Source organism: Haliotis cracherodii, unplaced genomic scaffold (assembly GCF_022045235.1).
Source record: "Haliotis cracherodii isolate W230 unplaced genomic scaffold, xgHalCrac1.p SCAF_13, whole genome shotgun sequence".
Taxonomy (NCBI): Eukaryota; Metazoa; Mollusca; class Gastropoda; order Lepetellida; family Haliotidae; genus Haliotis; species Haliotis cracherodii.
The window spans coordinates 13,297,374-13,324,019 of NW_027266268.1; the positions used below are offsets into that span (position 1 = coordinate 13,297,374).

Consider the following 26,646-nt stretch of genomic DNA (forward strand, 5'->3'; position numbering starts at 1 on the left):
GTTTAACATGGATATCCCATTCAGACACAGTATATTGACTCCGAGTCGACCAGTCCTTCTTTTAGCCCCTTGATGCCGAGCGCCGGACAGGGTAACAACAAATATCAGCTTTTACGTTTTTTGGTGTGACGCGGCCCGTGATCGAACATTACTATTTTTATCAGACATTTTTAGACGGTTATAGCAGGGTGTGTCAGATTGGTGTGTGAGGAAACCCAGAGTAGGCGCTTATCACTTAGTTGCGGACATCAGCAGTGACACAAGCAATTCAGTTTTGCCGTGTACGGTATTGACATTTAATCGACTATTCCCGATTTTGAGTTATTTTGGAATTCATCGTTCTCATTTAGAGGCAAACGGACTGTAAGTCATACATCTACAAAAACGAATGTACGATTCGCTTACCAAATTTGAATGGTCTCAAGACTATGTTAACAACACGTTCATGGCCTATTCAGAATGTATATATGGAAAGTTTATGACCTTCTTGTCCTCATGTCATATTTCACAATAACATTTGTGCTAAAACTCCAGCTTGGCAATCAATTTGTATACCTTGCTCTCTGTGGTAATCCTATGTACTCCAATTAGGCCTAGCCCATTACTCAGGAGGTAATCACCTCCTTGCCTCCTTCCAGACTGTGTAACAACTGGGAATATAGAGGTGTGTGACAAATGGGACGTGTAACTAATGAGAGATATCCGCCACAACCCGTTCACATAGCTTGGATTTATTCCATGCCCAGTGTTTACACAGCACTAAATGATATGATGTACTTAACGTAATTATAGTGTCATCGATTTTTCTCTTATAAATGTGTCAATACCAATATAGAGTGTGTCTGTACACTCAAAAAGAAATAAAAAAAAGATTCGGGATAGAATAGGTCTTCAGCAACCCATGCTTGCTGTAAAAGGCGACTATGCTTGTCGTAAGAGGCGACTAACGGGATCGGGTGATCATGCTCGCTGACTTGGTTAATGCATGTCATCGTATCCAAATTGCCTGGATCGATGCTCATGATATCAATTTCTGGATTTTATGGTCCTGACTCAATTATTTACAGACCGTCGTCATGTAGCTGGAATATTGCTGAGTGAACAGCAAACAAACAAGCAAACAAAAATAGAAAGAAAGTGATTAAAAAAAGGGTTCGAACCCGTTATCAACAGACCCTGGAACGACTAAGATACGCAACTCTACCCAGCGAAATTTGACCTCCCGGGGTTTTTTGGCTTTATTTTGGCTTTTTTTAGAAGCATTTATGCCAGTTTCCCTCTTTAAACGAAACAGCTCACAAAACAAACCTGTACATTCACTATATCACTTAGATTAGGGACCAAATAACAAATTAATGATTCCAAGTTAAAAGAACATAAAAAGAGTCATAGTCACAGCACACACTTTTCAACATTTACGTAACGCTTTCGTGCGCTACAATTAATAAATAAATAGATAATTAAATACTTTCTTTTTTATGCAAATTGTATGAATGGCGGATACTACCGGTAGGACAGGACATGCTCACCCGAGATACACTGAAGTGTGAAGTATGATAACTGGTCACGTGACCACTACCCTGAACACAGTAACAGTGGAATTCATTGAGCCCGCCGCAGTCCATTGACACCTTTCTCAGTGCTGCAGCATTGAGAAATTGCGACGGAGGTCTAAACTGTATTAATGTGATCCCTTAATGTGAAGCCATTACCCAAGAAACATGCACCTACAACTTCACAGTCCTCGCATGGACTTGACGATTCTCGGGGATCATTACATGTGTGTGTTATTGTTGTCGTGAACGGATACCTCGACACAGTGACAGGTTTGGGGCGGAAAAGGGCGGAGTTCAACAGTTTTCAAGCAGGTAATTTCATCTGATATGGCTGGAATACTTATCGATAAGGTCTAAAAGCAATGTTTTGAATTCCCTTAGTTTTAAAATAATGTTGGTGTAGGAAGTTACATATTGGTTTCAAGATGCACCCAGAACGCGGTTAACTTTGCTTCCGACATGGTTCGAACTCGGTCGATGTTCTTGGGTGGAGTAGCATACTGGGGTAATAGGTCATTCCGCGTGCACCCGAAGAATCCGTTCCGAGAGAACAGGGGACTGTGGTTGAGCGTAGTGTGAGACGCTGCACGTGGAGTTCATGTTGGTACAGTTGATCGACGACAAGCCAGCACACAACTTACTGGCCCACGAGCAAATTAAACCTTCCCTCTTGACTGCATCGATTGTGCAGACCCGCCCGTTTACCTGTCAGTTTGTGGTTATCTTTGTTTAGAGCTTAACTAAATAAATAAATCAATAAATAAATAAATAAATACTTTCTTTTTTATGCACATTGTATGAATGCGGGTACTACCGGTAGGACAGGACATGCTCACCCTTTTCGGGAGAACCTGGTGTCATCACAGATTTTCAGTGGTCCATTCATATAATTTCCACAACTATTTGCCCTTTACGCCAAGTGGAATCTCTTTCGGCAGAAAATCTTGGATGGTTATTCTCTTGCATTGACATTTATATTAAGTCGATATCAAGTCGATACCCCCGCCACAGTTATGTTATGCTTACTGTATTAGATGAGAATGGCAAAGTAAATTGGGCATCCTATGTGAGACAAATGTTATTTAATAGTGGTTTTGCGTATGTGTGGTTATTCCAAGATGTTGGTGATAAGAACATGTTTTGTCTGCATTTAGAAGACGCTCAAGAGATAGTTATTTCCAAACATGGTACCACAGTTTGGAGTCGTCTACTTTTTTAATGCATTATGCTAAAACAAAATCTCTTCTGCAACCCGAATTATATATAACTGTACTCAGAGACAAACGATTAGAGCAATGTGTAAATTTCGAATATCTCTTTACAACTTTCGAGTCAACATTATTCGTTAAAGGGCATTGTTAAATGTACCAGGTAACCTCATACAGCATCTGGGTGTAAAGAACGTGACCTTCATTTAGGATGAAAACTATGTCTTTTTTGTATGTAAGAAATAAGTTCCCTTGAGAAATAGTTTTCTTACCTCATAACAGAAATATTATAATTGCAAATTTATTGAACTCCTGTGATATTAATGTACTACACTTGATAGCTTTGTATTCATGTACAATATTTCAAATGAGTTAGTATGGTTTTACGCCGCTTTTAGCAATATTCCAGAAATATCACGGCGGGGGACACCAGAAATGGGCTTCAAAACATGTACCCATGTTGGGAATCGAACACGGGTCTTCGGCGTGACGAGCGATCGCTTTAACCACTAGGCTACCCGAGCGCCCTATTTAAAATGAGACCGACATAGATGTAACACTCTGGACATGTGACCAAAATATGATATATCTTACTACTGTACCAATTGGGAGAAGAGCATAGATTGCATGGGACCTATATTCTTACCCGGAATCCCAATTTGGAGAAGAGCATAGGTTGCTGGGGACCTATATTCTTACCCGGAATTCCAATTTGGAGAAGAGCATAGGTTGCTGGGGACCTATATTCTTACCCGGAATCCCAATTGGGAGAAGAGCATAGCCTGCTGGGGACCTATATTCTTACCCGGATTCCCAATTGGGAGAAAAGCATAGCCTGCTGGGGACCTATATTCTTACCCGGAATCCTGATTGGGAGAAGAGCATAGGTTGCTGGGGACCTATATTCTTACCCGGATTCCCAATTGGGAGAAGAGCATAGGTTGCTGGGGACCTATATTCTTACCCGGAATCCCAATTGGGAGAAGAGCATAGGTTGCTGGGGACCTATATTCTTACCCGGATTCCCAATTGGGAGAAAAGCATAGCCTGCTGGGGATCTTTATTCTTACCCGGAATCCTGATTGGGAGAAGAGCATAGGTTGCTGGGGACCTATATTCTTACCCGGAATCCCCAAGGGTAAACGCCACATTGAACAGTTATTATTTTATACATCATGGCGTCAGCTGAATTGGTGAGGAAATACCACGTTGGTGGAACCTACGAGTACGGACACGGATTTGGTGCTATTAGATCAAAGGCATACTCTATGATTCGAACCTACGACCAGCATATCCTGACACGGCACCAGAGGAAATCAGAGGGACTTAGCCCATTGTGCCACCAGTGTCCCACGATGCACTATAACGTACTACTCATATATCACGTAAATTATCATGTTTTCATTGTGGACATCAATGAACACTGTATATTTTCAAGAATACACGTTTGGCTGAATGTACCAGGAAATTTTATTTTTTTATTTCCAAGCGTTGGTTCTTCTCATTTGCCATCTGCTTTCTGCGCAAATTCAAGGGGCGGATAACGCCCATTTAGTCAAAACACACGGTCTTAGCGGCACTTCGGTGAGTACATGTGAACCTCATTTGCAGACGTATATAGGCAACAAAGGGACCCGCAGCACGGGTGTTTCGTCATAATTAGCCTCACATTTTTCATGAATGAAAAGCGCTTCCAAAAATGGAACACATTTTCAAAGACGCGTAAGACGTTGCTGAAAATATTCTCCTCGGTGCCCAACGTCAACAATCACATTTCCAAATATGGGACATGATTTCCACGAAGAGCACGTGCTAGTCATGCGACGTACCTTTCCACGGTATCTTTGGGCCGTTCAATCCAGCTACTCGTCCTGTTAAAGCCTAAACAAGAAATGTTTATCCTATTAATATCTGCGCAGTGTACGATTGTTAAAATACATTTTCAGTGCTTTTCTCATCTGCCACATTTTGTTCAATTATAAATTGTTATGGACTAAATGGTATTTAACGTGTCAATTAGAAAACTTCCACCTATAAAATGTTGATTGTTTGTTGTTTAACGCCGCATGACGGCGGTCTGTAAATAATTGAGTCTGGGCCAGACAATCCAGTGATTTGGTACTAAGAGCGTCTATCAACGCACCTGAGGTACGATGACATGCATCAACCATGTAAGCGAGCCTGGCCACCCGATCCCGTTAGTCGCCTCTTACAACAGGCCTAGTCGCCTCTTACGACACGGATGGGTTGCTGAAGACCTATTCTAACCCAGATATTCACGGGTGCTTCTCAAAATGGGTTAAAGAGCATCCACAATCGGGTGGCTGTGTTTTGAAAGAACCACCATCTATGATGGTTATCTATAGTCATATGACAAAATCAGGTGTTCTTTAACTTCTTTGGGGTGATATAAAACGCCGGCCTCGAATACATCTAGGAACTTCCGGTAACATAACGACCCTGTCTTGATATTCAAGAAACCTTAAACAGTCTTCTCTTTCCATTAAATATACCACAATTTTTGAATGAATAATACTTCTTTTTGAATATTGTTTGGGAACATATTTTTCGACAAAACCCCAGAATCCACGTTGATATATTTCAGTTTCAGGGTGTACCGTTCCCCTGTGTACAACATGGCGTTGAAATGGATGCAGGGCGTGGTGATCTGCCTCGTGGTTATTGTGACGTCACTGGCTGTATTATTGACTAGTCCCCTCCAAACAAACACGGCACTTGCAAGCTTTGGGAAGAGCATTCAGGCCGGCCTACGAGGTAATATGAGAAAGAGAGAGGGTGGGGTGGGTTAGACAAAGAGAGGCAGACAGAGATTGAGGGAGAGTCACGTGTTACATATATATATATATATATATATATATATATATATATATATATATATATATATATATATATATATATATATATATATATACACCAACTATACCGGTAAGTGAACAATTTTTATTGTATCCGGGCATTTATACTATAAAATAGACACTATAACGCAAATAGCCTAGTACACACTAGTCTAAAACATACAATGTGACCTTTGAGGCACTAATACATTTGTGAAATAAGGGAGTGAGTGAATTGGGTTTAACGCCGCTTTTAACAGTATTCCAGTTATATCACGGCGTGTCAGCTTGATGTGGGAGGAAAGCCCGAAGTGATCACTTGCGAAATTATATACAGACACGTGATGTATGAGACATTAGACACACTGGTGGCAAAATCCTACGTTTATTGTCATTGGGCGATCAGATCGTTCGGGTTAACTTGGTTTATTCCGTTTGCTACGTAATGGCTCGGGCAACAATGTGATATTAGATATGATTTCACTGTCAACGGCATGGATACCGGTCGCTCACTCCGTATACAAAATGACGGGCGGTTGTAAACTATTTTACAGTTAAAGGGGCACTGATCTAACGCATTTCCCCGGACTGGTTGTTGCCTTTGTTATTGTTTTTTCCCCCGTGAGTACCCGGATGATACGTAACGCAACTGAGCGTGACCAGAGACTGGGCTACCGTCTGCAAGGACAGCTAAATAAACTTGGAGGCTGGAGGCAATATTTGTTTTACGCATTTTTGCATAAACACTGATTGGTTAACTGTGATCTATAAAGATTTAGACAAAGGGCGCATGTTAATTAATCTCTTCAGCCTAAACAAACAAAGAAAAAGAACGGCGGAGCTCATCGGATGTCGTCATTTGGAAATACCCCAGATGGTTATAGGTTAATACTAAAAAAGGATCCCTGCAGTGAAAGCATTTTCGGATTTCGGATTGCGTCAATAATACGATTACTACTCCCTTGTTGTCATCCACGTTTTCTCGTATAACCCTACGATTGTGTATTTGTCGTCAATCACTTGATGCTCAGTTAATGTATTTATTACAGGTACAATTAGTGGTAGCACCACTTAGATTACCTGACAAAGGTTCCCATTTGGCATTTATTGTGTCTGGGGTGATTATTCAATCTAAATCCAGGTTTGAAGTGAGGTGAAATGTGTGTTATGTAATATGCACGTGGCAGACCAGCAAGAGGCGAATGATCAGTTGATTTACTTTTTTTTTGTAAATCAACGGATCGTTCCTGGTCATTAACAGAAAATACGTTGATTGATTAATTACTGTTATCTTGCACAGTTGATATGTCAAAAGTGAGTGTTTACATGTCTAGGTTTACTAAAACAAAGGGAATACACTCATACCATGGCGTGAAGTGCCGATGTAAAAACAACATACTTTGTTCAAAGGGTTAACTGATAATACGTTGTTTGATTGATCATTGTTATCTATCACTCAATGGATGTTTTAGGAACCGTGGACGTTATGAAAATAGTTGTCACGTGGGCTTTCCCAGCCGACCATTGAGACTTGACACCTATGTAAAACACCTGAAACAATCCAAGTGATCATTTGAGAAACGAACACGGGTTATAATATCCCGAAACGATATATATCTTTTAAAATATTTGATTGTCACAGAGACACGTGACATCGAATACGTTTCTTTGTACAGCTGCAGACGAGTGGGATATTGTTCCTTTTTGTGGATATTCATGGATACATTCACGAGCAAGGAAGCTGCCTAAAATTTATACACATAACTTTGGTAGGTTGTAATTATAGTATTTGCATTTTGTTTTCCTTCTTTTGAACCGATTCGTTCTTGTTTCTCTACGTCTTGGTTGAGAAATTCTTCGATGCGCGATAGACGTTGTTTTCACAGGTCTTTTCCTTTGTAAGCGTGTATATATTACCGTCAGTTTGTAAAATGTGATTCTCTCAGGCAATTTATAAAATGTGCAAATATTTCAGTCATTTTGACTAAAAAAATCTGCCCAGATTGATTAAGACGATCAAAAGGGCCTACAAACATCACAACAGATTATTATGTAGGATTAGAAGCCAAACAACATAGACATGTACTTTTCAACGTAACATTTTCAGTCTCTTGGTGATGATATTAAACATCAAAATGTTTGGAGTTCGTTATTATAATAATACAGATGGAAATGGGTTTTTTCAGTCACTTTGAAAAATAACTGAATATTTAGACGTTTAATAAATTTGAAAATGTTACACATTTTGACAGTAAAAAAATATACATACTATAAAAAAAACAATGCTCGGGTGAAATATTTACTTTGTGTTGCAAGTCAAAATAGTGTAAACGAAAATCGCAAACTTGCCAAGCAAGTGACTTATCAAAACTTCGTCACCACCGATGCTACCCACAAAGATACCTACATTTCCTTATTATCTCGAAAACAGTATTTCATTTTGTTGATCAATGTGACCATACGTCCTTATTACTACCCATAAAAGTGACTAATGCGCTTACGAATGGCGCAGCAGAGGTCGCGAACTAGTCTAGATTTATGCTATACATCCGGGTACTCACTGGGAAAAAACAATAACAAAGGCAACAACCAGTCCTGGGGAATTGCGTTAGATCAGTGCCCCTTTAATAGGAAGTTGTATACAATTTTCTCGATCTCTTTTCGATATACTTGAAGTAATGAGAAAATAATGGAAATAACGAAAAATATTTGTAGCAAAGAAAAAAATCGAAACAGCGAGAATAAAAATCGAAATTTCGAGTTTTTTCGATAAACTTGAAATAACGAGAAAATAATCGAAATTTCGAGAAAATAATTAAAATAACGAGAAATTTCGATTTAAAAAATATATAATTATGCTACCAAAGTGGCACCATTAAGCTTTCATAGAGAGGTGTTTCATCGGAGTAAAGATCTTATTTTAATGAGATGGTTTTAAACTGATTTTTGTTTGTTGTTTATGCCGCAGTCATCAATACACCAAATATCTAAGGTAAACCTAGCACCACGTTGCTTGTCCAAAGAGGCGACTGTATTGGAATACCATACCCCGACGACGTGGGACGTTGATGGTAGTGACAACCATTGGTTTGTCTGGTCAAGACTCGATTATGAATATGCCGCCATGATAGAGCTTTTATATTGCTGACCGAGGCGTTAAACAGCATTCATTCACGAGTAGATCGACATTGCCGTGGCACTATTGTTTTGGGTTTGTTCTTCAAGTTAATGACAGAGCTGTAAACCCGTGAAGATCCGGTTCAAATTTGGTCTTCAACAACCCGTCTTTGTTGTGAGAGGTGACTAACGGTATCGGGTGGTCAGGCTCCCGGAATTGGTTGATGCAAGTCATCGCATCACGATTGCGTAGATCGATGCCCATGGTTTTAATCACTGGATTATTTACAGACCGACGCCATACAGCTGGAATATTGCCGAGTGGGGCGTTAAAGAACAAACAAAATAGAACTGTAACTCTACTTGAGTTATGACACTGCAATAAGTATTTGACCTCATGTTCTTCAGGTAGGTCTATGGCAGAGACACTGCGCAGCGTCCGTCTATTGTGCTGGGTAATGACGATGCCCAGCAACCTACAGAAAAAGGCTAGATACGTCAGAGAGACGTGGGGAAAGAGATGTGACGTGCTCCTCTTCTTCAGCTCGGTAGAAAATAAAGCCCTTTCTGTCATTGGTCTCAACGTTTCGGAAGGACGAAGCCATCTCACTGACAAAACTTACCACGCATTCCGCTACGTGTATAAACATTATTTCAACCAGGCTGATTGGTTTCTAAAGGCTGACGATGACACTTATGTAATCGTAGACAATCTCAAGTTCTACCTGTCCAAGTTTGATAAGAATCAGGGACTATATTTCGGAGCTACCTTTTCGAGATTCACACCCCAAGGTTACAACAGCGGAGGTGCCGGTTATGTGCTGAGTAAAGAGGCTTTGAAAAGATTTGGTGAGCGTGGAAGTAATAAGACTGCGTGTCCATATAAGGGTGGCATCGAGGACGCAGCCGTGGGTCACTGCATGTACAACCTGGGGGTCAAGCTTGTCAACACGCTGGATAAAAAGAATAGGACCCGGTTCCACGCCTACCACCCCCTCACCCACATGGAAGCTGGGGACAGATACCTCAACTCCGTGTCAGCGTATGGCTACAGAACTGTGAGTATAGAGTGAGAGAGGGAGTAAGTCTTGAAACCGGTCTTAGCGATATCCCAACGCTTATACGGTGGGGGACACCAATATTAGTTTATTGCTTGTTTTATTACTTCACACTCAGCAAAATTCCAGTTATATAACGACGGCCTGTATACAATCGAGTCTTGAAAAGACAATCCAGTGACTGATATTGTGAGCAGCGATCCACGTCGTCGGGGTACGCCATCGACCAAGTTACCGAGCCCAACCACCCGATCCATTTGTCGCCTTTTACCAACATAATTAGTGGGTACCTGTACTAATCCGGAATCTTTTTTTCAGTGAGGGCTTAACAACGTTCATTTTTTAAATTTACAACGCAATATATTTGAGAACATCTAGCATGTCCAGTTGCCCAACGATAATTTATATTTTGTTTTTGAAAACGTTGGATTTTATTTTATTTGGTCTGTCTATTTATTCGGTTCGGTGGGGTGGCATTATCGGGAAGACACTACTATTTAAAATGAGTCGTGAATCGTTACTTGTGCTTTCCGTCACTGGTTTGCCTAGTCAAAACTCAGTTAAAGGCGTGATATTGATGACCTTTTGTCGACTCCGGCATTAAACAACGTTAGCTCACTCATGTCTTGTCTGTTGCAGGGAGCGATGAACATTAGTGATCTGCCCCTGACATTTCACTACATACAAGGTCGGAACATGAAGGCTGTGGAGTTCTACCTATATCATGTACGCCATGTTGGAGATGGCGGGACAGTCTTAACTTAATACAACGATCTCTCGGTTTCCTTTTTGTCATCTGTGAGGTCATCCTCTATTGTCCACGGTATTTTATTTCATTATATACCTGGACCCATACCCGAGGCTATCGAGGATGTTGTCCTTGGTCCGGTTATTTTTCACATCTCGCAGAAAACCTGGAACCAGTTTATCTTTGATGCAAGGGAATACATGGAACATTTACTCATCATTGTTTGATAGAGATACTGAGGAATGGAGGCTTTACTATGATTACAGTTTGTTATATTGTCATTACAATGGATGATAACTATATCCCTGTGAAAGGCTGTGAACCTATAATGAAGAGAATTTGTTTATTATTGTATCTACCGTATATTTATGTAAGAGAACGCTCGCTCGATCTTTTTTATAGATCTATGTCGAACTCTTGCTCAGATGAGTTTTTTACTAGTTCTGATTCGAGGGAATTCTGTGTAGAAATGGTGACGTCACAGCCGAAGCTATGGAGGTGAACTGGTCCTGGGTCTTTATCATACGAAAATGGACATGCAAGAAAATATGGATGCTGAGCATCATAATCTGGTGGTAAATACAAAAAAAACCAACAAGACATTTGATACAGTTCCTTCATTAAGGACTACTCTGTACTCTTCTTAAGTTGGATAATAACACTCGACTTTCATAAGAGGCTAGATCCGTGGAAAGAGCTGGGGAAGTGAATTGGTTAAAATTACCCAAACAGTAACAGGCATTAGATTGACTCCGACTCGACCAGTTCGGCACGGCGAATTGCGGCGCCTTAGACGACTGGGCCACCCGTTCCACAAAGCTATTTATGTTTAAGTTCTGCTCAGTTCTCACATTGTCAAGGTATATAAATAATTGATCTTACATTTCTTAGATGATACTGAAAAGTTTATAAGTTTGGCATAAGACATAAATCCTACCTCTGTTGAAATGTCTGGGAAGCACGAAATTAAAATTGAAAGCTTAAAATTCCTGTTTACCAATTGCCTGACGTTAAAATCCCATTTCACCTCACCTGATGTATATCCTAAATTTTAACTTTTGAACGCTGTCGATTTTTTTACCTTGGCCTGTTTTTGTTTTGTTTTTGTTTTTTGTTGTTGTTGTTTGTCATTTACTTCGGAAGGTTCCTGTTACTACTTGGGTATTTGTTTTACCTATTCATTTCACCTTCACTTTTCACCGGAAAGACAGCCTTTATATGAAGATCGAGACTTAATGACTTGTACACTATACAGTGTAGCGCAAAATCATTGTTTCGGTTTTGTTTTCCCTGTGTTCCCAATATTTTTATCATCACAGCTAACCTGTCTTTTTCCTCTTTAAACAACTCACACCATGCCAACTGGAAACATGACTGGGATCCTGACTTGCGTAGAGAAAGAAGAAAAAACAGTCAAGCCGATTACGACAGTCTCGCGAGATTTATGACGTCGCCATGACGACAGTTTCACTACTGATAACGCGATTATTAGTATCGTACTGCTATCTCATTGCTACATTTCTGCTCGTGTTTGATCGTGTTTTGCTCATCTACGTTTATGAACACTATGAGCTCATACTCTCAAGGTATTTCTTTATTTCTAAAGTAGTTATTGTCTTGTTATTATTTCTTTTATCTACTAATTCAATCTAAAGTAACGAAATTGAAACTCCCAGAACTTACTGCCATCAAATACCATGATTATTTGTCCTGTGTGAAGATCTTTTTCACGTCACCACACTCCTTCTCAACCTTTTCAGTCTATTAATAAACATTACAATCATATTTTAGTGGGTTTTTTTTCAGATTGTCCTTAAATTTAATTACAATCATGAATGTACCATGTCTACTTCAGTTGTATCTGAACTGGTCATCTAAAACTAATATTTTTTCCCGAGGCGAATTGGGGGGGGGGGGGGGGGGGTCCCATGAGACTAAACCAAAATTAACTAACTATGGTTCCAACCCACACCTACACCAATACTGTTTCCCACAGTTGTGATGGATAATTCTTTTCAGAATAAGAAATTTATTCACAATTGATACTTATTGGATATCCAATTTCTAGGTTGAGTTTCATATCTATCAGTGTTATCTTCAACGGGGTTTTGTCTTCAGGTTAAATATAAATTTTTATCTTATGAGAAACAGATCTGAACAAAATGCTGCCTTTTTTCACTGAATCTTATTGAGAAAGTAACTATATTATATAATAGACCAGGAACCTTTCAAACGAACTAGTACAGATGTAAACACCAGCCTCCAGTTTGACCAGTGAGCGTTATGATGATGCCTTTACGAGTGCTTCGCTACCTATGAACGTTTCAAATAGATCGACAATGTTAACATGTTTCAACAGTCTTATTATTAGACCATACACATTAAGATCGAGCGAAAAACAAATATTTTTTTTTGTCTAAGCTTTAATCCCAACATTGACAACATTCAATTTTTTTTTCACTTAAACCCTTTAATGACTAAATCTTCCTATTTGTTAGTATCCTGTAACATTGGGAAATAGAACAATGGTTTGGGCAAGTGGCAGATATGTTCCCTACTCACTGACAGTGGTGCACACAAACACTAAATTTGGTTTCCATTCTTTGTTCTATGCATCTATACGAGTCCTATAGTCCCTGCCAAACTGCCCAATGTTTAAGATATCAAAGGGACTAGTAGAAAAGTGCCATTTTTAAGTGTTTTGCCATACCTTATCATTACAAGGACTAGTGGACTGAAACTGTTAGTTTCTAACGCTGCTATACAAACACTGTGTATCTTTGTGTCAACTAAATATAATTATATTTATAGCACTGATTCATATATACGTGGTAGTACTTCATGTTCAGTCTACACCCAATACACTACATGTATATTGTTCTACTTCCTTCATATATTTACATTATCTTTAAAAATGCTTAGCAACTCTAATGGTCCAAAGGTAATGAGTGTATAGTATCTAACAAAGGTATGTGCAACTTTCAGGGATCATTCCAGGAATTTTCTGATGTGGGCCCATTTAGCATTGTCAGGAGAAATTTGAAACAATTTCTATGTTATGCCTACATAACACAATGTTATAAAGCCCTGATGGTTTGGAAAATGTGGACCTTCTTTAGATTTATGGGCCAAAATCCCAAAGGCCCTGACTAGAATTATCCTAGAATATCCATATGTCTATGGGGTGACAAGATTTGATTCAGTGATGTGATCATCACCCTTAACTTATTAATTTGTCATGTATTATTTGAATCGAATGGCAATGGATCAACATGATAACTTTAAGCTTTTATATACTGCCTGGGAGCCTAGTTCATCCTTATTTAAGACTTTCATCCCTTCTTTCCCACAGCTGTTGACCTTGTGATCAGGTTCCCCTTGAACTTTGACATCTGGGCCCCTCCTCGCCAAGTGGGTGTCTTAGGAATCAGTAATTTACATTCAGAGTTGTTGTAAAACTGAAATTGTGTTTTGTATTTCACGAGTGTCGTGGATTTAACCATTTAATCTGTTACTGACACAACGCCATACAAACATAAACAGTGCACAATTGATTTAGACACATTTACACTAGTATATATGTGTAGTAATAATCACATATGTTAAACATTAACGTTCTCCTAACCTCATTAGTTTTGCTAAATCGATTTATTTCCTACAACCTTTTCTCTATTTACTATCATCCTCTGTCACTCTCTTTATGTCCTTCTCACCTTTTCTGTCAGCATCCCACTGGGAGATACATGACCATCCTTGAACCCCTGTCAGAACTGCCCGTCCCTCCCACCTCTATCCCTGACCCTACCCCGGTCCTCCGTGATGCCCCTCACTTCGTCGATATCAACCTCGATGATGACGACACCCCGACCCAGTCCCGGGTTCGAGTCTTCCTGTCACGTGTTTCTGGGTTCTTGAGGAGAGTTTTCCGTGTCAAGATGGACGCTTAGAGTGACATCTTGCTACGCTCGTGGAAGTTGTGTCATATAATAATTAATTACCTTAAATCTTATAAAAAAAAAATTGTGACATTATTGTTGACCTTCTGGACGTTTTTATACTCTTCGAACCTTTCGGAATATTTTGCTTTTGGGTTTTTTTCATAAATGGATTCCATCTTTATTATAAGGTTTAAAAACGTATATTTTGAGTAACACATTTTGGCCCTTTTGGACAAGATTTAACTTTTGCTTTTCATTGATTAAACTGATTAACAATCAGTATTAACTTTTAAAGATTGTCTTGGTTTTTTCTTTCTTTTTGTTATATAACACAAAACTTTTGTTCATCAGATAGAATGAAAAACAACCAAGCAACCCTTTCTATGTGTAGAAATGACATATACCGTTTTATATCATCGTCTACTTGGTGGATAAGGATAAGGATTTTATCACATTTCTTTGCACCCTTTTCAACATCTTTGATACAGAGTAAGGTTCACCGGCACAGAGCAATCATGTATCCCTTAACATAGACTTACAATACTTGTAGCGATGAGATCAATTTGTGCAATCCTTGGAGCCTTGTCATGCATAACCGAGTGAGTGAGATAGGTTTGAAGCCATCGAGCAGGGTTTGTTGCTCATGATGTCAGTCACTGGATTGTCTGGTCCAGACACAATTATTTACAGACCGTCGTTATATAGTTTGACTATTGCTGAGTGCGGCGTGAAACAACAGACAAACAAACAAACCTATGAATACAAACATAGACACTGTCTACACACAATTATGGAGCTGCCTTCAAGTATCCCCACGCTTTTAGCAATATTCCGGCCATATCAACAGGGTGGCAAATACTATAGTCTCTCTTTGAATATGCACAAATGAGTGAATGTCCTTCATGAATTATAGCTAAAGCTGACTTAGATGATAGGGCTTTCAGTGGTCTAGTTGATAGAGCGTCAGCCAGGAGAGCAAAAGGTCCGGGGTTCTATCCCCGGCTACGTCTTACCAAAAGACGTTAAAAGATGGTACATGTTCTTACCCCGCCTGCATGGCGCTCGACATTAAGGGGCTAAAACAAGGACTGGTCGGCTCGGAGTCAGTACACTGTGTCTGAGTAGGGTATTCATGTTAAACTGGGATAGCACTGTGTGGGCTAGCACTATAAAATCGGCGTTAGTCCGGACTAGTTTAAGCAGCCACACAAACACGCACGTGCATGCACGTCGTTATATAGGTGCAATAAACTTGGATGCGACGTTAAACCCCATTTCACTCATCTCGCCTAAATGATGGAATCTGGACGCAATCTACATGTGGATCTTTGTCAATCAATTTCCAGAGTTAATATGAATAATCCGTTTATGAATATAGTTCCAGAAACGAATCCCCCCAAATTTATACGATTTCCATTTATTTGATTTCACGCGAGATCTAAAGATTTACAGTTTCATGAATAACAGATTTCACTAGTCCGGCTCTTCTCTGATGTGTATACGTTATTAATGGTGAACATCTTATGAATTATGACCCAGAAATGAACGTTACACTTATTTCAACATCATTCCAACATGTTGCCTTGGAAACTCAAAAATAAAGTTAAAATTACATAGCAAACGGCACAAATTCAACACTTGGCTGATGTGTATCAAAAGTTTTCACAACGATTGCCTCGAATAAACGCCGAGTCGATTGACTTTTCGAAATAAATTCCAGCGCGACACATTTTTTAGGACTTTTAGAGAGTCCCGCCTGCTGCATTGATGGTAAAAACAAAGCAGGAAAACCTTGATGCGATATATCAACAAGGTGCCAAAACGCCATGTAGGTCGCAAAATCAGGTGAACTCAGGAGAGCGAGAGAGTTAAACAAATGTTAACGTGTCGCACTGTACGTACATCACAAACGATACATAATATTGTCACTGTTAAATGTGATGCACAGCCTATAGGCTATGGTGCATTTTTTTTAAAATAGATATTAACAAATATATATATATATATATGTATATATTCACACTACTAAAAACAAAGTATTTTTTATATGTCATGGGAATGTTGCAAAACATTTCAGGAAAGTTGACTCTTCATTATTTCTTCAATTGTCATCGAAGTGTAGGTAAAATACCATCAGGAATTTTCTTGCAAAACATGCTGGAAGACTCCTCTCAACTGTAGAGAAATAAATGTCGCGTAGAAAAGACGTAAAAATTTAATTGACATTTTTTTTTTATTCCGTCTATACACAAAATACACTTTGAACATATCGACAATATAAATATTCTCCATTCGATTACTCCTACCGTACTCTTTAACTATCGCTTAGAAATTTGATAAATGAATTCGCTTTTTAAAACCATATACAAGTAAACCATATACAAGTGTAAAAAGTTACATGGCAATAAAAAAAACACCTTCTGCACTGCTAGTTTATGTGATTTCTAAAAAGTTGTAATATACACAAGAACATACGGACTGACATGTAAATTTGAGATCTTTGAGGTAATAAAGAATACTCACAGGTTGAGCTAGTAGTTTTGACTACTCTTAATGGATTAAAACACTTAACGTGACAAATAGGGTAAGTCCTAGACTAACATCTAGTCTCTGAAATGAACATATCGTACAGAAAAAACCAGTTGTTCAATTATCTTAATACAAATATAATAAAAGGGATCCCCAGAGACTCTCTTAATTTTCAGATACTGCAATAATCTAGACTTGCCAAACATTATAGACTTGCATGGGCTGTATTTGATATATTTGTATCAGGGTCTGTAAGACAGACTAGATCAGTCCCATAGTTATTGGATTGTGAATAAGCAATGGTGTTTCCATCCTAATCTAAGGGCTTTTCTTTCTTGTTCTCCTGTAAATACACTATTAGACCCCCTGTCCATCTTTTCCTGACTCTTCCTTTGTGGACAGAGCGTCTGCCCTGAGAGCGGAAGGTTGGTGGTTTGAGACGCGTCTACATAGTGATTCAAAAATGGTACTTGTTTCTCCCGGCCCGGCACTCGACACAAAGGAGACAGAACGAGGACTAGGTAGCTTGGCTTTAGTATGCATGTTATCTCAGCGGGCAAGCACAAAACAACCGGCATTACTCCGGGCTAGTACAAACCGACACACACACACACACACACACACACACACACACACACACACACACACACACACACCGCTATATAAGTACAATAATCTGAAACGCGACGTTAAACCCCAATTCATCTCACCACATCATCCTTTTCTACACTTAGCGTTGTCTGACCCAGACTCGATTAATTACAGACCGCCGTCATATAGCTGGACTATTGCTGGGTGCGGCGTTAAACACCAAACAAACAAAAACAAAACGTAATCCTGTACAGATAACAACATAGTCCGATCCTATGTCGACATGATCTATCGGGCTCAAAACAATTCTTTAGTACGCATACCATTCTCCATTTCAGGCTGCGCTGATGAGTTTCATTTACCTTTGATGCTATGAAGATAATGGGACGAAAGGTCAAAGTGAAAATGGTCCAGGTTTGGCGAAAACGGTTACGTTTATGATATGATAAAAGTGAAAATACAAACGATTAAAATTCTAACTGATTATAAATCATTTTCAGAAGAAAAAAATCGTATTATTCTCCAAACTGTCTTTCTTTTAATACTTGGCGTGTGTATTCAGTTGCTTGTACTGGATATGGTTCACTTGGCGACACCGTTTGGTTCCAAATTGTAAATTTACCCATATATTTTGTAAGATGCTCGCGGTGTGTTTAAAGAATCACAAGATGGTTTTCGCAATATTATTTTCATGTCCGAATAAATGCATATCCTGCATGCATCTCTAGGCAGCAAGATCCTCTCATTCTATAAACTGCATAAATATTATATCGTTTGCGAAAATTATGTATCAAATAATAAGCATTGTGAATATAGAAGGCTAATAACCAAATTTAGATGTGGACAAAATACTTTTGGTATTCAACTTGTTCGTAGGGGTGTAGCTAATATTGAGGATGATGCCGTCTTATGTAAAGACCGTCATGTAATTAAGGATGAACTTCATGTTATATACAATTGTCCTCTTGATGCAAGTCGGCGGGAAATGTATATCCCAAAGACAGTTAATAATCATTATTTTTGTTTAGAAAGACTCTGTCAATTATCCAACATTGATACAGTGATACATTTTGCAAAATTTCTAATGTACGTATTCTCAACAAAATACAGTATCAATTAGGTAACTCTTAGATAAATATGATGTAAATGTATTTTGTACAATGGGTCAGTTGGCCTTTATACAAATAAATCTGTCTGTCTGTCTAAATCACGGAGGACACTTATGTGTTTGTTAAATCCTTTCCAGTGTTCAAACACCACTCTGTACATTTACTGATCTGTTTACTCTAGAGCAAACAGTATGACACCGGATCTACGGCTAGGTGACTGCACAAACTGCATTTGGAATCTGCACTGCGAATTCCGGTACCTTATTAGACGACTTTATGTTCCGTTTCCTATCTTCCCTCTTCTGAACATTTTAAAGCGTGTATCTAACATACTATAAATGGCATCATGACTGAGCAGAAAATCTTCATTTTCAGTTAAATCTTTCATCATTTTTATTTTACGCAGCCAGTTTTGCCAATATTGGTCAGTTTTGTCCATCGAAATATGGGCACAGAGTATTCAAGAAATGTGGTCCACCATGAGATAAGGGGCCTTATGTGTGAAAAATCACATTTTGACTTCGTATCATATTTTAAAACGACAGTATCTTAGGACCACAAAATACAGTTCATAAGCTTCAAAGCATATTTATTACAGAAATACATGGCATCAAACATTTGGACTCTCTTTCTACAAAGTCCCATTTTCAGACTTACAACTGTTTATGTACTAATTGCAGTTTTTAGATATAATGTCAGATTAATTGAAAGTAGACATTTATGCTGAAATGTTATATAAAATAATGTTTTTATTAAATTACGAACTATCGAGAGAAAAATAAGATATGTGTGGTCTGTCCGCACACATGGCGTCTTTCTTAATGACGTCACACCACGATTATATCCTAGCACCCATGAGGTCTCTTTTCTTCAGGTGGATCACAAATGTTAAAAACTAATAGTAGTGAGGCTGTCTAGTGATGTATGTTGATCATGTTTTACCAAGTGTGCGCGTAGGGAGAAATATTACTAGTGGTAATGTCCATATAGTCATTAAGAGTTATGTCCCTTCCCACGGAACACCGCGCCGGAAGTGTGTAAACCCCAATTTCTCCCTTTTAGAAACATACTGCCAGGTGCGTGGATGTACCAGACACACATGCGTTTTAATGTGAAAATTCTTTATGATAATGATCGTTGTCATGATTCATACCGGACGACATCAATTATATATGTATAGTTTAATTTGTAAAGAAGTATTCATGACAATAGCATGTCACATTTCTGACTCAACAAACTTTAAAGAAACAAGAACCTCAATTATGATGTCCCTTGCTTCCAACATGGCTGCCCCCATGGTACACGCTTTCCATAGATGCATCGTTCCTTGAAAACGATTTTCATCAATATTATGACAGATTAAACTCAGTTACAAAAGTCAGTACAGATTTCCATGCACGTCTTGACCGCGAGAGAAATTCCCAACTACGGACACTAGGCACTTGTTTTAATACGCTTCATGTGATAAATGTTGTGACTTGGTCTTAAGGAAACTTTATTTCCATGTGAGAGGATACATATCTCAGTATTTAACATGTTGAGGAAACAAAAATTATGGTTATCATGGCAAATGAATAGAAGCACACCTGAAATACTAGGAGATTTGAAATCATTGAATATTACAGAGCATACTGTTTCCCATTCTCCAGTTATTATGTATTTAGCAATACATCAACTCCAGAGTATCACAGTATATTGATTGATAAAATCAATTGTGTGTGTATAGATAACAATGTGATGTAATAGACATTGCAATTATTCAATCTAATGTTCAGTATGAACTGGGCTGATCCATGAAATGTTTGAAATTGAAGTATCTGCCTATAAATGTAAATATTTCTGTGGGAATGAAGTAATAATTTAGTATTGATATTCATAAAGTTGCATTGATACAGCATCAACTTTAAAAAATAAGTTACATTGATTTCGGGATATACGATGACATCCCTAGTTATCTATGACCTCTTTACAGTATAAACTGTCCATAATTTATTGCAATTTGTACCCAGCTACAATTTCCTCTTACTGGTTTTTCATCAACCTTCACTAGAGCGAAGATCCGGGGTAGAATAGGTCTTCACAACCCATGCTTGCTGTAAAAGGCAACTATGCTTGTTGTAAAAGGCGACTAACGCAATGATGCACGGTCATCGATCCAAATTGCGTGGATCAATGTTCATGATGTTAATCACTGGATTGTCTGGTCGAGACTCGATTATTTACAGACCACCATCATATAGCTGGAATATTGCTGAGTGCAGCGTTAAACAACAAACAAACAAACAAACAAACAAACAAACAAAACCTTCACTTGTGCCAGAGAAATACACGAGTGACAAACATTTAATTAAAACTATTTTCTTTGAGGCATGACATCATCTAACAGACATTTTGTCATCAACACTATCAAGGGACCAAACTCATTAAAATCAGATTTTTTACTTCATATAATACCTCTCTGCATGAACATCTGAGGACACAAGAGATTGCCATGTGACTTTTATTGTATGTACAACTACCATTGTGGATCTTGTAATGATTTTGTGCAAAGGATTATAAACTGGCTTTTATGAACACTCATGAATTCAAGGAGAGTTATCCTAATCATAAGTGTATGCTCCACCTTTCAGCCAAGATGGCGGAGAACTGGGATGAATCAACAGCAGCAGCTGTCCCTGAAATTCCAGAAGTGAAACTGTTCGGCAAATGGTCCTCAGATGACGTTCAAGTCAGCGACATCAGTTTGACTGTAAGTGCAAATGTTGCCACACATTAGTTGAGTAAAAAAAAATGCAGACTAAAATCATGACAATGAATTACTGAGGACAGTTCAAACCTGAAGGCCTCCCATTTATTTCTGAAGCTGCTCCACACATCATAACTAGACATAAAAATGCTTTATGAAAAAACCCATGTATTGATGTTTTGTTTCTCACTGATTTTAAGGATTATATTGCTGTGAAAGAGAAGTATGCCAAATACTTGGCTCACTCCGCAGGCAGATACCAGGTGAAGAGATTCCGCAAGGCACAATGCCCCATTGTGGAGAGACTTGTGTGCTCCCTCATGATGCATGGTCGTAACAACGGCAAGAAGCTATTGGCCATGAGGATCGTGAAGCACGCCTTTGACATCATCCATCTACTAACAGGGGAGGTGAGTCAGTTAAACTTTGTAGTTGGTACCAAAAATGCCATCAGCCTTCCAACCAGCAATACACTTATCAACAATACCACTTACTCATGGGGATCCAGGTTGGAATTAGTCCCCTGCAACCTGTTTGTCGTACCAGTGTGTTGTTATATCCCAACAACAATAGTTTTACTACAGATCTGACCCGTGAAGATCCATGGTAGAATAGGGCCTCGGCAACCCATGCTTGCCATAAAAAGCGACTATGCTTGTCATACGAGGCGACTAATGGGATACTGTTAAAAGCGGTGTTTAACCCAACTCACTCATTCAATCACTGTTATCCGGTCAAGACTTGATTGTGTACAGACCGCTGTCATACAGCTGTAATATTGCTGAGTGCGTCGTTAAACAACAAACAAAACTACAGATCTTTCCATGTTCATTATGCAATTATTTTTACCGTGAAATACATGACTATTGTTTTTTGAAAAAGATAATTGCCAACATGAAAATCTTTACTAAAGGATTCGTTTCTGCCATCAGAACCCCCTGCAGGTGTTGGTGAACGCCATCATCAACAGTGGCCCAAGGGAGGACTCCACACGTATTGGACGTGCTGGTACCGTGAGGAGACAGGCCGTTGATGTGTCCCCACTGCGTCGCGTCAACCAGGCCATCTGGCTGCTCTGTACCGGATCCCGGGATGCTGCCTTCAGGAACATCAAGACCATTGCCGAGTGTCTGGCCGATGAGCTCATCAATGCGGCTAAGGTAGATATTTTTCTGTTATGGTTCTGTCTTGTAAATGATTTAGAAGGTTTGAATGCTTTCTTCACGTTCCTGCCCTTAGAATACAGTGCTGGTATAACTCCTTTCTAAGTTTATTCTTTGTAAGATATCTCGTGTAATTTTGGGGGATGATAAACATTGCTAAACAATTTTGTGCAATAGGTGGTTATGATTTAATATGGTGTACATGTCCTGTTAAATGTACTACAGATGGTATGTTTAAAGGACATTGTGACCAGTTGACTTTTTGTTGCATATGTTTCAGTAAGATAGTACTTGGTAAAACAAAATCTTAATTTCTTCAGATTATGTACTTCTTAGAAATGAAATGGAACCTTTTCAACAGACACATAACTAAACTCTTAGCAAGTGTAAACAATATAACAGCGTTAGAAATTGGCACTAGTCCTGTAGTCCTTGCCAAACTGCCCAATAGTTAAGGTAGAATAAGGACTAGTAGAAATTTGCCCTTATTAAGGGTTCTGCTATGTGTTATGATTATTAGGACTAATGAACTAAAACTGTTAGTTTCTAGCGTTGTATAAGTTATCAGGTTGTAAAATAGTTCCAATAACTTGCAATATGGTGAAGACCAACACTATAGTAACTGTAAACTGTGTATTACATGGTTCTACATTTTGTGTCAATGTACATAACAGTTCATCAGCACTTCCTCAACTCTACTTCGTGTGTGTTTCAGGGGTCCTCCAACTCCCATGCCATCAAGAAGAAGGATGAACTGGAACGTGTAGCCAAGTCCAACCGTTAAGACTGTCCAATATGCCTGTATGTTCCTGGGGAAATTAAAAAAAAGAACATGTAAATTTGCTGTTTGCCTTGTTGTTCCTGCGTGTGAAATTTGGCGGTGAAAAGTTGCATCTCTTAGGTATGTTGGAAATCAGTGATGGCAGGCTTAAATCCCACATTAATAGACTAGAGATTTGAGTGCATGAGCCTAAATTATGGAATATTGATATCATTTGTGGCTTGATTTTTCAGCCTCATATCAATGCTACCGGGTTTCACCAAAAGTGATAATGTCCAAAACCTGCACCACTTCAGACTTTCCTCCTTCACCAAGGTGACAGGTCATAATATGCCCCAAAGGCTGTTCAAAACATGCATTAAAACCAAACTCAACTCTTACGCATCTGGCCACACTGTACATAGAAGCTGCCATGATGTAGATGTAAACTTGTCGTTATAACATAATCGCTAAAAGATCAGAGGCGATAAAGTACACTTCTGAATTACGTCATTATGTTAAAATTACCTCTCTGTGATCTAATGTATCCGGGGGGCACGGGTGGCCCAGTCGTCTAAGGCGCCGCGATTCGCTGTGCAGAGTTGCGTCCCTTGGACACGCCAGAAACATATGATTGTGGGTTCGAATCCCGGTTCGCCCCGATTATGTTTCTAGGTTTGTCAGCACCATACCCGTGCTCGTGGGTTTCACCGAAGTGGTAAATGTCTGAGACCTGCATCACTTCGGGCTTTCCTCCCACATTAAGCTGACACGCCGTGATATAACTGGAATACTGTTAAAAGCGGCGTTAAACCCAACTCACTCACTCACTCTAATGTATCCGTGGTAACATTGTTCTCATGTTACTGTCAAGCAAGATGGCGCATCCAGATGCGGTGAATGAGCTTCTATTAACTTATATTTGGATATTATTACTTGGGAATAAGACCCGTGAAGATTCCTGGGTAGAATACTTGCGGTAACATGCTGCTATGCTTGTCATGAAAAGCGACTAACGGGATGAGGTGTCAGGCTCGCTGACTTGGTTGATACATGTCATCGATCCCAATTGCGTGGATCGATGCTCATAATGTCAATCACTGGATTGTCTGGTCGAGACTCGATTATTTTACAGACTGCCGTCATATAGCTGGAATATTGCTGAGTGCGGTGTTAAACAACAAACAAACAAAACTTAGGAATAAATATGGCAAGATTATATCTACCATCTCTCAAACCACTCTGTCCATGCCACAGCAGTTACAAAATTGTCCGAAGCGTTCATGCCCTACGAATTATGTATGTCTCTCAGGACAAAGGAATGAGCAATCCTTGAAAGTTTCATAACCACATGTACACCTGTTGTTAGCGTACAGCATTTAAGTAACAATATGCAGCAGTCAAACACAAAACCGCCAACTTCGGTTTAAGGGTTATGGTATCATGTAGAACAACCAGCTCAGTAAACACTCTTTCATGGCTTGCAGTAGTTTAAGTCTGCTAATGTTAGTGGCAGAAACTAGTTGCAAGTTGTACAAATGACAACACTGAACTTACGTGATGTTTACATGTTAGCTCAGCCACACAATGCTCTTGTGAAATGTTTCGAGTGACATGATAAAATTGAAGCAGATTAATATAAAAACTTTAAATTTAAAAGGTCTTTTTGTTGCGTGAGTTAATGGATAACCACACACATAACGGCTAATGAAATGTGGCCTTTCTAAGTAATAAACAACTCATTTTAGAGGTGTTATGTTGTGTACTTGTGTACAGGGCAAAGCTATACTTTTTACACTATATATGGGGGTAGAGCAAAAAATAATTCTTAAACGTTGCACTCTTCAATATTCCTGTTATATGACCGGAGTCTGTAAATATACTCTTAAAAAAAAGAAACTTGACATGTAAAACCACATTTTGCCAAATATCTAAAATAATTACATTAAATGAGAACCAAATAAGTCAAACAGAAAGATAATGTGTCTATAATTTGCGAAAACACCTGCAAAGCACATAAACGTAGAGTTTTGGGATCAATTTTACAGCTTCATCCGAATGCAACCGCCTGTAAAAAACGTGCAGCTCAGGATCCTGCATTTAGGCATGCAGGCCCCCCTGCTGAATGGGTATAGAAATCCACATTAACAGCAGTAGAGGCTGTGACAGAATGCCAAGACTGAATGCGACTCAATGGAACAACGCCATTTGGAGATTACAAGCTGGAGCAACTCACCAAGAAGTGGCCAGGCACTTTGGCGTATCCAGACAGACAATTTCCACACTGTGGACCCGATACAACAACTGAGTTGACGACAGACCAAGGGTGACAACCCAAGCTCAAGATCGATACATCCGGCTGCGACACTTCCGAGACCGCATTACCACAGCCACGTCTAAAACCATGCAGAATATCAGATCAAACGATACGCAACAGACTGAGGGTGGCTGGACTTTTTGCACCTGTTCGACGTCATGTATTGACCCCACGTCATCTGGCGGACTGTCTGCTTTGGTGCCAACAGAGGGTAAGATGAGCACGTGCAAGATGGAGATATGTACTGTTTACTGACGAGTCCCGCATCACACGTGCTGATGGGCGCACACGTGTCTACAGACGTCGGAGTGAACGTTAAGCCCCCAACTGTGTGCAGCAGGTTGTCCCATTTGGCGGCGGGAGTGTCTGGTATGGGCCGGAATTCATCACGGTGGTAGGACGCCTCTCGTGCATGTGGCAGGTGCATTGACAGGTGTACGTTACAGAGACTTGATCCTACAGCCCTACAGCGGACAGTTCCAGCAGGACAACGCTCGACCGCATATTACACATGTTTGGCAGGACTTCTTACAGCACAACAGCATCCAGACATTACCTTGGCCAGCCCGGTCACCAGATTTGTCCCCTATTGAGCATCTGTGGGACGATTTGGATCGATGCGTTCGCAGAAGGAATCCACCACCCCAAACACTTCCGGCGCTTCTTGATGCACTTCAGCATGAATGGCAGCACATCCAACGGCGTGTTATTGACAACTTAATTGCATCTATGGGCCGTCGGTGTCAAGCAATGATTGATGCACGTGGTGGGCACAACTGATACTGATAGTTTCTGTACCCGTGACATTATCTGTATCGTGTACGTGTGTCTGTCTAGGTGACACGATTAATGTTTAGAACATTGTGTACATTGATCTTCAAACAGTGTTTCAATTATGGTTTCTGTGTCCTATTTTGAAACAATCGCATTATGTTACATTTTGAAAGTTAG

At 39.4% G+C, this 26,646-nt stretch overlaps 3 protein-coding genes across 3 annotated transcripts; all 3 read left to right on the forward strand.

The window, feature by feature from the left end:
• Nucleotides 1-1,627: 1,627 nt before the first annotated feature.
• On the forward strand, nt 1,628-12,280 carry LOC139458939 (glycoprotein-N-acetylgalactosamine 3-beta-galactosyltransferase 1-B-like). The gene is made up of 4 exons (XM_071240377.1): nt 1,628-1,868; nt 5,370-5,539; nt 9,145-9,794; nt 10,434-12,280. The coding sequence occupies exons 2-4, from the start codon at nt 5,401-5,403 to the stop codon at nt 10,557-10,559; spliced, it is 915 nt and encodes a 304-aa protein (XP_071096478.1). The 5' UTR covers nt 1,628-1,868; nt 5,370-5,400; the 3' UTR covers nt 10,560-12,280.
• On the forward strand, nt 12,101-14,489 carry LOC139458940 (uncharacterized). Its single transcript, XM_071240378.1, has 3 exons — nt 12,101-12,128; nt 13,895-13,953; nt 14,268-14,489. The coding sequence occupies exons 1-3, from the start codon at nt 12,101-12,103 to the stop codon at nt 14,487-14,489; spliced, it is 309 nt and encodes a 102-aa protein (XP_071096479.1).
• A 6,819-nt stretch (nt 14,490-21,308) lies between these two features.
• LOC139458941 (small ribosomal subunit protein uS7) lies at nt 21,309-23,457 on the forward strand. Its single transcript, XM_071240379.1, has 4 exons — nt 21,309-21,458; nt 21,656-21,865; nt 22,388-22,615; nt 23,334-23,457. Exons 1-4 carry the CDS (start codon nt 21,324-21,326, stop codon nt 23,400-23,402), a joined length of 642 nt encoding a protein of 213 aa, XP_071096480.1. The 5' UTR covers nt 21,309-21,323; the 3' UTR covers nt 23,403-23,457.
• The last annotated feature ends 3,189 nt before the right edge of the window (nt 23,458-26,646 follow it).

Excerpts from the sequence above, each read along its gene's own strand:
- LOC139458939 (XM_071240377.1), top strand. The coding sequence starts at position 5,401 with ATGGCGTTGAAATGGATGCAGGGCGTGGTGATCTGCCTCGTGGTTATT. Across the intron at positions 5,540-9,144 it reads CATTCAGGCCGGCCTACGAG|GTAGGTCTATGGCAGAGACA; the intron begins GTAATATGAGAA and ends CATGTTCTTCAG. Across the intron at positions 9,795-10,433 it reads CAGCGTATGGCTACAGAACT|GGAGCGATGAACATTAGTGA; the intron begins GTGAGTATAGAG and ends TGTCTGTTGCAG.
- LOC139458940 (XM_071240378.1), top strand. The coding sequence starts at position 12,101 with ATGAACACTATGAGCTCATACTCTCAAG. Across the intron at positions 12,129-13,894 it reads TATGAGCTCATACTCTCAAG|CTGTTGACCTTGTGATCAGG; the intron begins GTATTTCTTTAT and ends TCTTTCCCACAG. Across the intron at positions 13,954-14,267 it reads TCTGGGCCCCTCCTCGCCAA|CATCCCACTGGGAGATACAT; the intron begins GTGGGTGTCTTA and ends CTTTTCTGTCAG.
- LOC139458941 (XM_071240379.1), top strand. The coding sequence starts at position 21,324 with ATGCTCCACCTTTCAGCCAAGATGGCGGAGAACTGGGATGAATCAACA. Across the intron at positions 21,866-22,387 it reads TCCATCTACTAACAGGGGAG|AACCCCCTGCAGGTGTTGGT; the intron begins GTGAGTCAGTTA and ends TTCTGCCATCAG. Across the intron at positions 22,616-23,333 it reads AGCTCATCAATGCGGCTAAG|GGGTCCTCCAACTCCCATGC; the intron begins GTAGATATTTTT and ends TGTGTGTTTCAG.